Source organism: Amphiura filiformis, chromosome 1 (assembly GCF_039555335.1).
Source record: "Amphiura filiformis chromosome 1, Afil_fr2py, whole genome shotgun sequence".
In the NCBI taxonomy this organism is placed as follows: Eukaryota; Metazoa; Echinodermata; class Ophiuroidea; order Amphilepidida; family Amphiuridae; genus Amphiura; species Amphiura filiformis.
Window position 1 is genome coordinate 42,290,692 of NC_092628.1, and position 14,219 is coordinate 42,304,910.

Genomic DNA, 14,219 nt, shown 5'->3' on the forward strand with positions numbered 1-14,219 from the left:
CTATTAAGATTATTCGTCACATAATGAACTATTTTAGCCAAAAAGCATTACGGTTGTTTTTCTCAAATAATGCGTGCAAAAATTGCAAGTTTGAATTTATTGCTTGCATTTTGGTGTAATTGATTGTTCAGTGCTACATGCCGTGAACGACTCTTTTCAAATTACTCCATAGGCGGAATTCATGCTACATGCTACTGTCGCGTGCCTCGGGTTTCGTGGGAATACGATGACAAAAGATCCGGGACCGAAATGGTACAAATTGGTATACGACGGAGTTTATTTCAGGAAAAATTTATTCATTTATCACTAACCCAGATAATCCCTAACCCATGCGTGATTCCATCGTTCTTTTCTCCTCTTTTAGATTCCTCCTAATCAAGGAGAACCCCTCTATGAACGGGGCGTAAGACTAAAGCCTCCATCATACTTTCCTGCCGCTTGCCGCTGCGGCAAGCGGCAGGGTGTTTCAACCAATGACAAGCCTTGATTGTGTCCATTTGTCTGCAATACGCGTGCGCCACGCCGCTCAGCGGCAAGCGGCAGGGTAGTATGAAACCAGCATAAGATCTCCACACTACGGATTGAAATATTCAACGGTTCGCCGTTGGACAGTATCGTCCGGATTAGTTCTGACCTCTTTAGCACAAAACTATTAGCAGTCGTACATGTTGACTGTCCCTTTTCTATAAAGTATCATAGTGGGCTATCCTTGCCCAATAACAATTCAAGTCACCAACCTTTCAATTGTCAAGGGCCATTTCGCTTGAACGGCTCTTTTCAGAGCCACCATTTAAAAATTCAGTAGGAAAGGAGTAACCTGTAAAAGACTCTTCCCAGAGCCAGTATATCTTAATCTGTTTGGTGGCAGTTTCACGGTATCGGAACAGTGAAGTTTATTTGGCTATAAGGAATTATTAACATCATCAAGATACAGAGCTTTTCTTTGAATTTTGACATGGTAGCCCATAATCATTTGTGTGGTTTCAGATTCAAGTTGATAATCTATTTTTAACTTGAATGATCAATTTTGGATTTCTTGGATTTTCGATGATATTACGTTATGTGACAAAACTGGAATCAAGGAATCATCACACAACACACATGCCACACAATTAGAAATAATCAGCGTTAATTTATGTTGACCTAGGTTAACATCTCCATAATAAGGAGTAATTTGTTTTATCAGCAATCCAGGAAAGCAGGAAAAAAAGCAAAACATAGTCAACTGGATCCATGGGGATTCCTTAGCGAACTAGCTCGGTTTAAAATGAGAACCCTATGGACCGGTTTCTCGAAGCATGGCTTCATAAGCCATCAACCTTAAGCCCAAACCTATACCAGTGCTTATAATTTCATATCGTACATCACCTAAAAAGATGAATCAATAAAATAGATCCATATTGGTAGGGCTATCCTGCTGGCTTAGGTAACCTGACCACTAGCCAAGCTTCGAGAAATTGGACCTATGAGGCTCTGATTTACAGAAGTGATTTGGGTTGGCAAAACAGTTTTACCATTGACAGACCCATTTAGAACAGAAGCATAGAAAAGTAGTACTCAGGCATATCCAGGGCCTGCACTCAGGGATGTAGTAACAATACATTGTACGGAATCATACTCTGGAATGTCGTGAACCTACTTGTTTGCAGTTATTTATTTCTTGACGGGTGTGGTGTCAATCACCAATGATCAATTTAGTGATATTTTGTATTTAGAGCACTTTTGCAAACAATTCTAAATTTGAATTCTTATACAGACTCACACATTTAAAGGAATTAACACATAACACATTAATGCTATTCCACTGGATCATAGAGTAAGAACATTTTAAATGCACCACTTTTATTGTAAAAGAAACACAGCAGAAATATTTTCTTAAATCAGTTCATGAAACCATTTGACCCAATGTCACGTATCAAAATGTTAATACTTATTTACGCTGGTTTGATTGGATTTACAGTTTAAATACCACTATTATCTATTACAAGGTTTTCAATTATGTAATATGAAAATGGCTAATTTCGGGCGGAATTTTGTCACATTCAGAACTCTCATAGTTAAACGCCACCAATAGCAGGTAAAACTAGATGATTTTGATGCCCAATGATCAAAAACTCGGTTGACAAGAGACTTTTCTTGTTTTAACGCACTGAATCGTAGATACCTTAAAATGGCAGTGCGCCCTCGAACATGTCGAAGCTGAAAGTTACAGTTAGGTGGGGCGAATATTTACTCAAAACCGATGCCGTGCGGATGAAATTTGATATAACTACAAAAATGGGAGAAAATATACCATTTCGAAGCATCAAAACCCAAAATGTATAACTTGGTCAATTTCAGTGATTTCGATTTTCAGATGCCACACAAACAAATAGTTCGTCGTATTTCCATGCATCGCCCAGGCTTAGTGGTATTAACCAACACGGGGTTGTGGTATATCTCATCAGCCAATGCCAAATGTCCATTTATATCAACGTCCATATCAACGTCTGTAATTGATAACTACACAATAATAGAAAATGGAAACTACAGTTTGATCAGCTCTTAATCGACGGGCCTTATAACATCGCGGATTAATATCAATATATTCTGTTTCAAGAATTGTCTTGTGACAACTCGTCAGAAAAATCAAAAATTATTAATTCAAGTTCTATACTTTGCCTACTTATTTAACACACATAATAAAGACCAGATGGGTCAACTGTATCACTCTTAATGTGGGTCTATTTTTCGGCGTAGTGGTAAAAGCCTAACATTTTCCGCCGATTACAAGCTGATCAAACGAAAAGCTATTTGCGCTAATACAATAACTATTGATTGACTAACTGTAGAAGCAATTTCTCCCAGAACTTATTTCCCACCCAATTAGACAGACACTGTAGGTTACTTTTATCCTATCGGATACAACAATCTTGTTATAAGCAATAACAGAGAGTCAAAGAGCGTGTTTATAGTGAGCCAGATTATCCGTTATTTACCGTATAAGTACATATTATACGGAATTGGTCACCACTATAAACAGATCAATACCGGTTCTTGCCGCACATATTATGCAGAATGAATATTCTTCGAAATCGATGGATATTGCAGTATAATATTTCCGTATACGCGACAATAACCGGTATTGGTCTGTTTATAGTGGCGACCAATACCGTATAATATGTACTTATACGCTAAATAATATGTACGCCTAATACCGGAAAATCTGGCTCATTATAAACACGCTCAACGTGATATTCGCATGCCCCTCACAACAGTATATCAATTTGAAAAAGGCCGAAAAATGACTTTGTGTAATTTAGGAGAGAAAATATCCTGAGAGGCATTGATCTGTTGCTTTCGCCCGTCAAACTATTCACAATCACTCTCACGTTATTTTGAATATAATTTAAAAAGACTAGTTTTCGTCTGACGTCATGTCAACCAGACCAAATATGCCGTACTGTGCAGGTCGGTAACCAATCATGCCTCGCCTTTGCCATGACGTCAGACGCAAGCTTGTCTTTTTAATTCGGTCTTTGATTATAGTTAGACGGACGCATACGTAATCATCGAGGCGTAAGGAATCATAACCACTCAATTATCTATTTAGCACTCGTCACCCACTACATGAATTTAAACCTGTATTTACTTAAAGGATGACTCCGGCAATCACAACATCATTATATGAAAAACAATTATCAAGCACGAATCGCGTGGTTTTATTTGAAACCAACTCATATTGACCATAAAAATGAATAAAAACAGCCGGCTCTCAACACGCGATATTCAAAATTCCCGCGCCAAAATTGTCTAGTGCAATGACGTCATAGTTACTTGTGCTCAATAGTTGTCAGCCTTCATTGTATTACTTGGACGTCATTGCGCGTCCTTGGCTGTAAATTCGTTTTTATGGTCAATATGAGTTTGTTTCAAATAAAACCACGTGATGCGTGCTTGATAATTAATTTTCCATCATATAAGGCATCATGTTGTGATTGCCGGATACATCTTTAAACTACGAGAAGAAAACATTATATTCTACAGCTCTGCATGTCTTTCATTTGTAGTCTTCTTCTTTTTATCCTTTGGTCCTTTTGTCTTTTTCTTTTTATCCTTTGGTCCTTTTGTCTTTTTCTTTCTATCCTTTGGTCCTTTGGTCCTTTGGGTCTCTTTCTTAGCTTCTTCTTTCGCTTTATCTGCACCAGTTTTTGTCTCCACTTTATCTTTGCCAGTTTTTGTCAGTGTATCTTTGTCAGTTTTTGTCTTTGAAGAATCCTTAAGTTCCTCAGTTACAACTTCTTCTGTCCCGTCCTCGTACTTCTTAAATGTTGTTTTTGTTCCTGTTACAGAGGGGTCTTTTGAAGACGGAAGTGCTTGCTTATTACAAGGGCAATTGCCTTCACATGCTATGCCTAGATCAGGATTAGTGCAAGCAGCTCTACATAGGAAACATGCATTATGGTAAGGCACTCCATCTGTACCACAAACATACTTAATATAGCCGGGACATTGAAAAATACACTCTGGAATACGTCCACCATGTCCACCAAGAGCTGTAACAACAAAGTGAACAAAATAGTATTTAGCTCTACAGTAAGAATATTTTGAATTCCAAAGACAAGAGCCACAAAATAGGGGGTGGCTTCTGATTTTGATGATCTCTGCATGCCATTTTACCCCAATCATTAGAAATAATGTATTACTCTCAATTATGTGTTTGTCCTGATCTATTATGATCAAGTTTTAAGCCAAAATAGGGAGATTTTAACATTTGACCCATAACTAACCTTCGATCTCAAATGACCTCAATTCCATTTTTTATTTTCCACTCATATCGAGGATTATCTTTACAAAGTTTCAGCCCATTTGGGCAAGCGTCAACACTTGACCTCGGTATGACCTTCGACCTCGATTGAACTCAGATTGGTATTATACATATTCCCCTATATCTCGAATCATTTGCACCAAATGACCTTGGATTAATGTATGTATTATCATGAATGCAACTAATCTGGCAAAGTGATTTTGGTAGTCTAAGTGTGGTTTGGTTATATTGTTGCTACTGACCCTTGTGTAACCTTTGACCCCAAGCTGGGCACAACTTATATTAAGTTTCGGCCAGTGGATCTTCTGACCAAGTTTGGTGGTCATAGCATGTCATGTAATTGAGAGCAGTTTACAAATGAATTATATTATTACATGTACTTACTTTTTCCACCTGTTTTACTAACGCACCCAGGGTAATAGCGCTCTGCGTGAGCATACAGTGATGACAACGTGTGAAGTAGACACATTAACGTAACCCTGCATAGCAGCACTACAAAACGCTCACAGATGATCGCCATATTGCACCTATGGAAAGTAACATATGATAACATAAATAGTCATCTCTGGACTGAAATACATACATTATGCTAAATTTCACCAGACAATAACATGTCACTTCGTTACCTATCTTTTCAAAAGACTCCTAACACCATGAATACCTAGGTCTTAGTTAAATCTTAGTTTCTTAGTGAGGACCTGGTGTTTTAAGGTATTTTATACTTTTCCTGTGGCACGCAAAAGCAACTGTTTTCCAACCAAATTTGTTGTAATTCGATGAGAGATTATAATATATTACCAAACAACAACATTTAGAGAATAATATTAATTACAAGCAACATCTGCACAACTTTCGCCGTCCTTGTCATGCTTATGTTAAATAATAATATACAATACATTAGAAAACGTACTCGTCATTATTCCCTAATTTTATTCTTAAACTAAGATATACAAAATAAAGAATAGCTACCTTTGGTGTTAGTGCATGTATTCTGTGACTACCAAGTCCAGATATTTCAGTTTTAGCTCTACAAATCCACGTAGTAACTAGTAAATCTGCTGTACGTCCCACGTGTACAAATGCTGATGAATGGTCGTTCAAACGAATAAATAGACCATGAACTCTATCGATTAATTTCGATTGTTTAACCCGTTATTTGTTTTATTCATATATAATATTTTACGACTGACAGATGGGACAAAGAGATAGGGGGAATGGAGAGAGGATATCAGTGAGGAAAGGGATGGATGACACAGTAGCATCTTATTTCTTGGTTCCCTCATGGAACAGGTTTTCGCGTTTGTTTTATTATTATTATTATTATTATTATTATTATTATTATTATTATTATTATTATTATTATTATTATTAATAATATTATTATTATTATTATTATTATTATTATTATTATTATTATTATTATTATTATTATTATTATTATTATTATTATTATTTTGGTCAATTTTTAAAGTATTTCTCCCTATCTCCTTCAATCTCTTTTCAATACTTTATATCTCTTTCCCTCCCTTTTAGAATAACAGCTAACAACCACACATAACAAACAATATACAATACGAGTACAATAACACCCCACCCGCCCTCACCCCATTCCACTCCACTCCACGTGATACAACACTGTATACGTAAATACGGTACAATCGCGAGTCGCGATGTCACCTGATGCCCATCCAATCACTATCTAGTGTTGTCTATTGCATATAGGTTAGAGTTCAAAATTATCATTATCAGTTTTTTCTTTATAGTAAACTTCAATAACTGCGTCTATTTCATCTTTCTGTCTACTTAAGACTTTCCTCCTATCTTCGATTTGTTTTAGGTAAGCTTCAAGCTCGTTTATCTTTTTCTGCACGGCTAAAATCTCAGCTTCCATCTCGGTGTCTTTACATGGACATCGGCCGTCACATCTGGAAAAAAAACCCAAATAATGTGTTGGCATGTGTGACATTAATAGACGATCTGAGTGGGAGATTATCGGAGAAGTAATTTTGACGTTCACAGGTGCCAGGGTTTACTGAAGGTGAGCTTCGGTGAAGGTGATTTCCTCTTATCTTTCTTCGAGTGGGGGGGGGGTTACTTTCCTGTATAATGCACTGAAACGCCTCATGTTGTAGCATCATATTAGTATATCTAAAGCGTATTGGAACTCAGTATCAGTGTGGTCTTTGTAAAAATACTTTAGTGGAGTCCAATTAACTTACATTACATATACGGTGGTAACTGGCGTATCAAAGTCAAAATTTACATATAAAGAGATGGGCTAGTTGAATTTATGAAAGCAACAATGACACCCATGCACTGAACTGAACTGAACTGATGCAAAAGAAACCAAATACCACAGAGTCCAAAAACCACAGAACTGAGCCTGATTCCGTATGCATCAACAATCAATCTGCGAATGCTTACCCAGACGGTGGAAGCCCGAAGAAGCCTAAAATAATGTCTAAAGCCTAAAATAAAACCTAAAGACTTTATTAGGAAAACTCAGTTTGGCTTTTAGGAAAGGTCGTGGCACCAGGGAAGCCATTGGAGTGATGAGGATGCTCAGCGAGAGAAACTGCAACATGACAATGAAGTAAAACTTTGGGTTTGCTTTGCAGATTTTGAGAAAGCTTTTGACATAGCGAGCTAGGTGAAGATGTACATTCTGAAGAGGATGGAGGTTGTCTGGAGAGACAAAGGATTGATAAGTGGCAGAGGTGATAATGGCAAATGGAGTTTTAGCAAAATTTGTGTTTGGAAGAGGAGTGCGCCAAGGACGTCTACTGTCACTGGTGCTATTCTCAATACGTGTAGAGATGATGGTGACGATAGACGCAATATAGGATAATGGAAAGAATAGAAGCGGGTGTGTTTGTTGGTAGGGCGTTACTGGAATATGTGCGTTTTGCAGATAACCAACCAATGGTAGCACTTCGAAGCAGGTCTACAAAGATTGATGTACGGCTGGAATGGACTGAGCCCAAGAATATTATATGAAAATTCACGCAGTGGCCCACATTTGGGGCTAAAATGGCCAAATATGAGGTTAATTTTGTCACAAACCCACATACAGGCGTCACATTGAGACATTGATGGGATGATTGTATGGACCATCCCCTGCCAAAATATTGGGGGAATTTACAACCCCCTCTCCGTTCTACGCCCCTGAATCCACGTTAAGAAGACCAAGGTAATGAAGATATCAAGAAAGGAGGGCCAGGGCATGTTTTCTGTTTTGTGCTGTCTATGTGTAGAATAATAAGATACTAGAGTGTGTCGTCAACTTAAATGGAGTGTATAAAACATCTGGAAACACATCCATCTGCTTAGAGTTACATCAGGGTATTTTGTTTCGTTCAATTATTTTTTTCGTATGTCTGTTTAAACTAAGATGAAATTGCTAATTACTTAATACATATATTGACCAACTTAAAAGATGATGATCTGTATATACTTACTTCTTATACAAAATGACAGGAGGGCCTCGGTCTATATTTCGCTCACAGGCTATTTTACACAGATTACAGAGATTAATATACGAATTACCGTCGTTTGCACACACCCATTCCACCTTTGAGGGACAGCTTATGGAACATGAGTCTGTTGCTGCTCTGTACTTGTCCCTATACTTGTTAGACAGTTCTGGTACTATAAAAGAGATAATAAAGAAGTAAAACGAGATTAACATTGACTGAAATCATTATTTGATTGAAGTACTGATGTAGTCTTTTCCCACATAAAAGACCGGGAACATGGTAAAAGTTTGCCTTTCGAGATTTTGACACCAAACCTGTTTTTGTACCATACTTAGTGTACTGTTGGAAATACCCAGCAAATGCAAAATGTGTAAATGTCTGGTTAGGCCTATATAAAGGGTGTATAAAGGGTACAAAATGTTTTGATGATTAACACCCATTATTCAAGTGTTGATCAAATGTATTATACAAATGTTTATACAAAAAACATTTTGCAATCTTATCCTTGTTGTTGATTGATAAAGTTCTAAATGTTTTGGACGATTCTCTGAAATAAAGTTTCAACTTTGCAATTCAATAGCAATATACATCCTTTGACTAAGACGACACTCAAAATGACGTCACTTTTACTATTTATTCCACTTGACAGACTTATTGAATCAACATGACGACGAAGACCAAAATAAATCCGTCTTTTTCGGGATGACTCCCCATATCTCCTTCGTTCAGTTGCTAAATATATATACAATCAGTCTACTCTGAAGGCACGCATACACGCAGCAGAGACGCATAACTGCGCACTGTTTACGCGCTGTATACGCGCGCGTTGTCACTTTGTACTTCAGAGTGGACAAACTCTAGCATCTTCCCGGTAATTCCAAGCTTGCTGATTCCACGTGTTCAAGTTCGTGAACACATTGCTGTACTAAAGTCATAGATCACAGCTCACTTCACATTTATCAAAGATCTGCCCCGAAAACATGTTACATTATTTTGTTTATATAGTAACATTTTACAAAGGCCCATACATTCACCTTCCACATTTATACCCATGTAGCAACAGGGATTGAGCCATATATGGGGATTTCCAAGATAATTGACTAAATTTGTTATTCTGATCAAAAGGATTTCCCCAGAAATGTCATTACATACAAACTATTGCATGATTACTTGAAAGGGGGTTCCAATCTCTCATGAAAGGAAAATACAGCTAAACGATTAAACTAAATTAGATTAGAGGGCACATCACAATATTTATAGTCAAAAGGCAATTGAAATTCTTTTGGCCTTTGATAAGCATAATAAGCGCTATTACCAAATCTAAAATCACTCCGAACTCAATTTCAAAATTGACCAACTTTCATGGCAGGCTTATTTATATTTAAAGCTTGAATTACTAAATTATAGTGTGTTTACGTGTTCCGGATTTGGTGGACACGGGTACACACGGTGATAATTATGATAGTCTGCAAGGAAATCCACACAAAAAAAACCCGTAAAACCGTTATTCACGTGTCGTAATACTTAGGTACAAAAATACATTTGTTAATATTTTTACAATTTTAAATTGTATGTTGATTATACCATGTAAATCGATGAAATACGACGGTGATGCTTGATAGAATTAGCAAATACATGAAATATGAGGAGGACTACTAATTATCGGACACTTAAGAGTAGACGAGGTATTGTTGGTCGAAGCAACCTAAAAATCGATTTTCATTATCTAGATCAATATATTATTGAAAAATAGCACCTTGATGTTTTGTAAAAGTTCATTCTACAAATTGTATACTTTGCAAACTTGCTTAATTTATTGTTGTTAATGAGTTATGTACGTTTTACAAAAGTGTTGTTGTTTCAGCCCTCTTTACAACGTAACTCAATAACCGCAGCACCTATAAATTTTAATTCTTCTATACACTCGCTATGAATTGAGCAATGCAGTTTTTGCCAAAGCTCACTACCATTCGTAAGATGCTGTGAACTACCAACTCACAACAGTTTAAAATAATTAATAACCTTAAGCAATTGGCTCAATATTTAAAAAAACTGAAGAATATTTTCCCAACTTTAGAACATCCGCGTAATGACCAAAGGCAGCCCTAAATGTAACATAACATTTGAATTGATGAGACAAGCCATTATAGATATATGGATTGAAAACCACATTGAGGCATCTTGCCAGTTATCGGACGCCTATGCCAGTTATCGGACGCCTATGCCAGTTATCGGACGCCTATGCCAGTTATCGGACGCCTATGCCAGTTATCGGACACTACGCCGGACACCCGCAAAAATAGTGGGATATTCCGTTTAAAATACACACTACCTCGGTAGAAGATTTTGGGTAACATGCTCTTCCACAGGTGGAGTATGAATTTCAAATGAAATTAGCACATAAACCAACTTTATTTGAAACTTACCCTCCTTCTGTAGAAAATTCGGGTTGAATCTTTCTCAGAGGGTGTATGAAATTAAAACTGAGCTGCCTAATGTGTCATTCCATTTGAAATTCATACTCCCTCTGTTACTTCTAATATATTCTACAGGGGCAGAGCAGAAATGGAACAGCCAAAATACTTATACACCAAAGTTAAAGCTTCTTTTACCTGTTGCTTGAATGTTTGCCCGAAATCCATCATCCCATATGCAGTCTGGGAAGATACTCCTTGGGTTTGTATAAAGCAGGTAGTAGTATTCCTGTTGCAGCTTGGTCAGTGCGTTGCTATTCCTTAAGTTGAATAATGAGACAATGACGAAACAATTAATTGTCCAGATTGGGAAAGAGGCTAGTCGACATAGCATTCTGTTTGGTAATAGTAATTCGTAGTAATACTGTGACAAAGAAAAACATGCGCACAAAAATATTAATAAATTAAATCGCTTTACGGCAGATGCAAATAGATTGAGAACTGTAACATGGTGTTGTCGAAATCATACCATATGATTAAGTATATATAGGTTCAGTTGTTCTGAGTGGTCTTATTTAACTTCTTATTTGTATTTACAAATGGTAACAATTATGCTGCGTTAGTTATATTCCTTCCACATAGATAAATCAGTTTTTGAAATAGCAATATACTATAATGTCAGTGGTCATTTGGATCCAAATGCGTTATCACAGTACGGTGTAAACAATGTATTTCCGCACGGTAAGACCCCCCCCCCACACACACACACACACCCCACACCCCCCCACCCCCACCACCACCACCACATCACCCAATACGCACACACCCCGGTTAACGTTCTGGTTGTATTTGAATATGACAAAGAAGTTGAATTATTTATCAACTAATACTTACTTGTTGAGACAATAGACTATAGAGATACACAGATGTTAATTTCATAAACAATTATTTCAAGATATTTCATTATCTACCCAGAGTTGCGACGTTAGAGACCATAAATAAATATAGTATATGCCTACTATAGTATGATTATTAAAACGCTTACAACTGGTAAAGCGGTTCACCTGTGATTTTATTAATTATTACACATTATCAATATATCAATATCATAAATTCGGTTTGATACCGGAAAAAAAATTAAAACGGCGTTGCAGTAAGTGGTTAACGCACATCATTGTTGAAATTATTGTCATTTTGTTATTGATGTTTCATTCAATTCTATGTAAGGGACAGTTCAAACTTCACTTTTACCAAAACATGCCCCCCCACCCGGCCTCCCATGGATTGACGCCACAGACATACATTGGTATAAATCCATAAACTCTGTTATGATGAAAAAGTGTTTGAATAGTTTAAGCATTGCATTACCTTTTTGTAGCATCTATATTGTTGTAATTTCATGCGGGGATTTTTGGAAACCGGATTAGTACATGACATCATACGAAATCCGGTTACGTATAAGTGTAATGTACACCCACAATTTGAATAAAAAATATTGCTCTATAATTTGCTCAAAAATACAAAATTATGTGAGGTTTAAATTTAAGCTGCATCAACTTTAATGTTAGAATTGTCGCAGAAAACGACATCAGCGCGTCTTAAAATTGGCGCGCCACAAATGAATATACAAATTATTTGATAATGGAGACTATAATCTTTTGGAAGCCATTACGATATTGAAATAGAGTGTATTTATAGAAAACCTAAAAGCATTTTTAGGCACGTTTGAACATGAGTTTGGTTCAATTTATCCATATTCAGATATCTATATCAATATTTGAGTAAAGATCGTAAAAGAAAGAAGACGCCTTTGCAGCTTTAAAAAGGTCTCGCAAACTTTGCCAATTTATATATACAATATCTTTATCAAACATTGGAATAATGGATTCTTTTCTCATAGGAACGATTTACACTTTTTCTTGTTGTTGTTGTTGTTGTTGTTGCTGTTGTTGTTGTTGTTGTTGTTGTTGTTGTTGTTGTTGTTGTTGTTGCTGCTGCTGCTGTTGTTGTTGTTTTAAATACTTTATTACTGACCGACACTTATCTTCCTACATCATGTACATGCACTAAATACAATACCTTTCAGTCTATAGTTTTAGTTAACGATAATAATTAGAGGCGAATATGAAATCGTGTGCAATGTGCTGTAAACAACTTCCATTATTGTTAAATGTGTTTAACTCATGATTAAACAAAGTTCAAATGAATTCAGACGTGTTAGTATCTATTATTTACACGTATACTTTTGTTTAAAACACGTGGATATCCCTATCTCGTAATTTCCACCGTGATTTCAGCTGTTATTCCATCGATCGGGACTCTAATATTGACCGGCATTAGCTCCTACACGTGGCGTACATTATAAAACTTTACCAGACATTATAATTTTAACTTAAAAACAAATTCACAGTCTCTAGAGAATCACTGAAAAATACTAGGCCTAGGCTTGTTAGTTCTAGTTCCCATTTGGCTGTATTCGCCACGCTGATTACAAATATCATTAAAATATAACATTCTGACATTTCTTTACAACTTATTTTCAGTTAGCCCTTCACTCAGACAACAGAGAGCTACAGAGGGGTAAAAGTAAAATACTCCCAACAGAGCGAGAGAAAATCAAAGCTGGGTTTTACTAGCTTTAGGTTGTAAACTGTGTAATGCATTTTGTATCGACAAATATGATTTTATATAGACCTATTTGGAGGATTTTGTTCCCAATACATATGCCCTACATTATGTCTAATCGATGAGAATAGTATAATAGTTGCCTCTCTGGAGATGTATCTTTCCTCTTTTAATGCTCTGCATGCTAGACAGATAGGCTTCAACATAAAAATTTCAATTTTTGAAAATATTTTCTCAAAATATCAAGAGCTATCTCAAGAACCACTGAACCAATACTGTGCTTGTTTGAACTCATTTTAATGCATTTTTCATGCTGATTCCAAATATGGTCATGCAAAAGGACAATTCTTAAATTCTTAAATTTTTGAAGAAAATTTGTAACATAAAGCCCGACATACCGAGTATTGCGCATTGGTTTTTAAAGTTGCTCGGATATTGTGAGGAAATAATAAAAATCATTAGCTATCTACGTATATTTTTGTAAACCACATCACATAATTACAGCATGTGGGACATTAATTGATCTTTACTTATCATACAAATTGTGCCTAATGTGATTTCAGGTCCCCTAAAATAGCATGAAGTGTAAAGCATCGACTCAAGAGAGTGAATATTTTGACATACATGAACTTTTGCGTCACCTGCTCATTCCCACAAAGAGTGTAACAATCTGTTCTATTTCTACCTGAAAATTACCCCATTTTGTGAAACTTGAGATATTTCCAAATTACTTTTATGGATCATCATATTTATGCCGAGTTTCTTTCAATGGACGTTAATAATTGTAGTGTGTAAAACCAGGGATATCTCAAGAATGAATATGCAATGGTATTTCACGAAGCTGTAAAATAACATTATTGAGTCATTTGCTTCGAGTTCAGTAATATTTATAATATC

The 14,219-nt window shown here is 36.3% G+C and overlaps 2 protein-coding genes across 3 annotated transcripts; both read right to left on the bottom strand.

Moving 5' to 3' along the window:
- Positions 1-1,813: 1,813 nt before the first annotated feature.
- On the bottom strand, positions 1,814-5,909 carry LOC140147249 (uncharacterized). The gene is made up of 3 exons (XM_072169031.1): positions 5,777-5,909; positions 5,192-5,334; positions 1,814-4,535 (listed from the first exon to the last, which is right to left on the bottom strand). The coding sequence occupies exons 2-3, from the start codon at positions 5,325-5,327 to the stop codon at positions 4,021-4,023; spliced, it is 651 nt and encodes a 216-aa protein (XP_072025132.1). The 5' UTR covers positions 5,328-5,334; positions 5,777-5,909; the 3' UTR covers positions 1,814-4,020.
- A 514-nt stretch (positions 5,910-6,423) lies between these two features.
- Positions 6,424-11,681, bottom strand: LOC140166274 (uncharacterized). Of its 2 annotated transcripts, none has more exons than XM_072189694.1 (4): positions 11,592-11,681; positions 10,896-11,121; positions 8,354-8,455; positions 6,424-6,732 (listed from the first exon to the last, which is right to left on the bottom strand). In XM_072189694.1, the coding sequence occupies exons 1-4, from the start codon at positions 11,634-11,636 to the stop codon at positions 6,680-6,682; spliced, it is 426 nt and encodes a 141-aa protein (XP_072045795.1). In that variant the 5' UTR covers positions 11,637-11,681; the 3' UTR covers positions 6,424-6,679. The 2 variants fall into 2 exon arrangements, with proteins under 2 accessions (XP_072045795.1, XP_072045788.1); XM_072189687.1 differs by having other exon boundaries at positions 8,266-8,455.
- Positions 11,682-14,219: the final 2,538 nt, after the last annotated feature.

Coding starts and splice junctions, on each gene's coding strand:
- LOC140166274 (XM_072189687.1), bottom strand. CDS start 11,636: ATGAAATTAACATCTGTGTATCTCTATAGTCTATTGTCTCAACAA. Junction 8,456..10,895: donor GGCAAACATTCAAGCAACAG/GTAAAAGAAGCT, acceptor TCTCTTTTATAG/TACCAGAACTGTCTAACAAG. Junction 6,733..8,265: donor CCTGTCATTTTGTATAAGAA/GTAAGTATATAC, acceptor TTTTTTTTCCAG/ATGTGACGGCCGATGTCCAT.
- LOC140147249 (XM_072169031.1), bottom strand. CDS start 5,327: ATGGCGATCATCTGTGAGCGTTTTGTAGTGCTGCTATGCAGGGTTACG. Junction 4,536..5,191: donor TAGTAAAACAGGTGGAAAAA/GTAAGTACATGT, acceptor TTGTTGTTACAG/CTCTTGGTGGACATGGTGGA.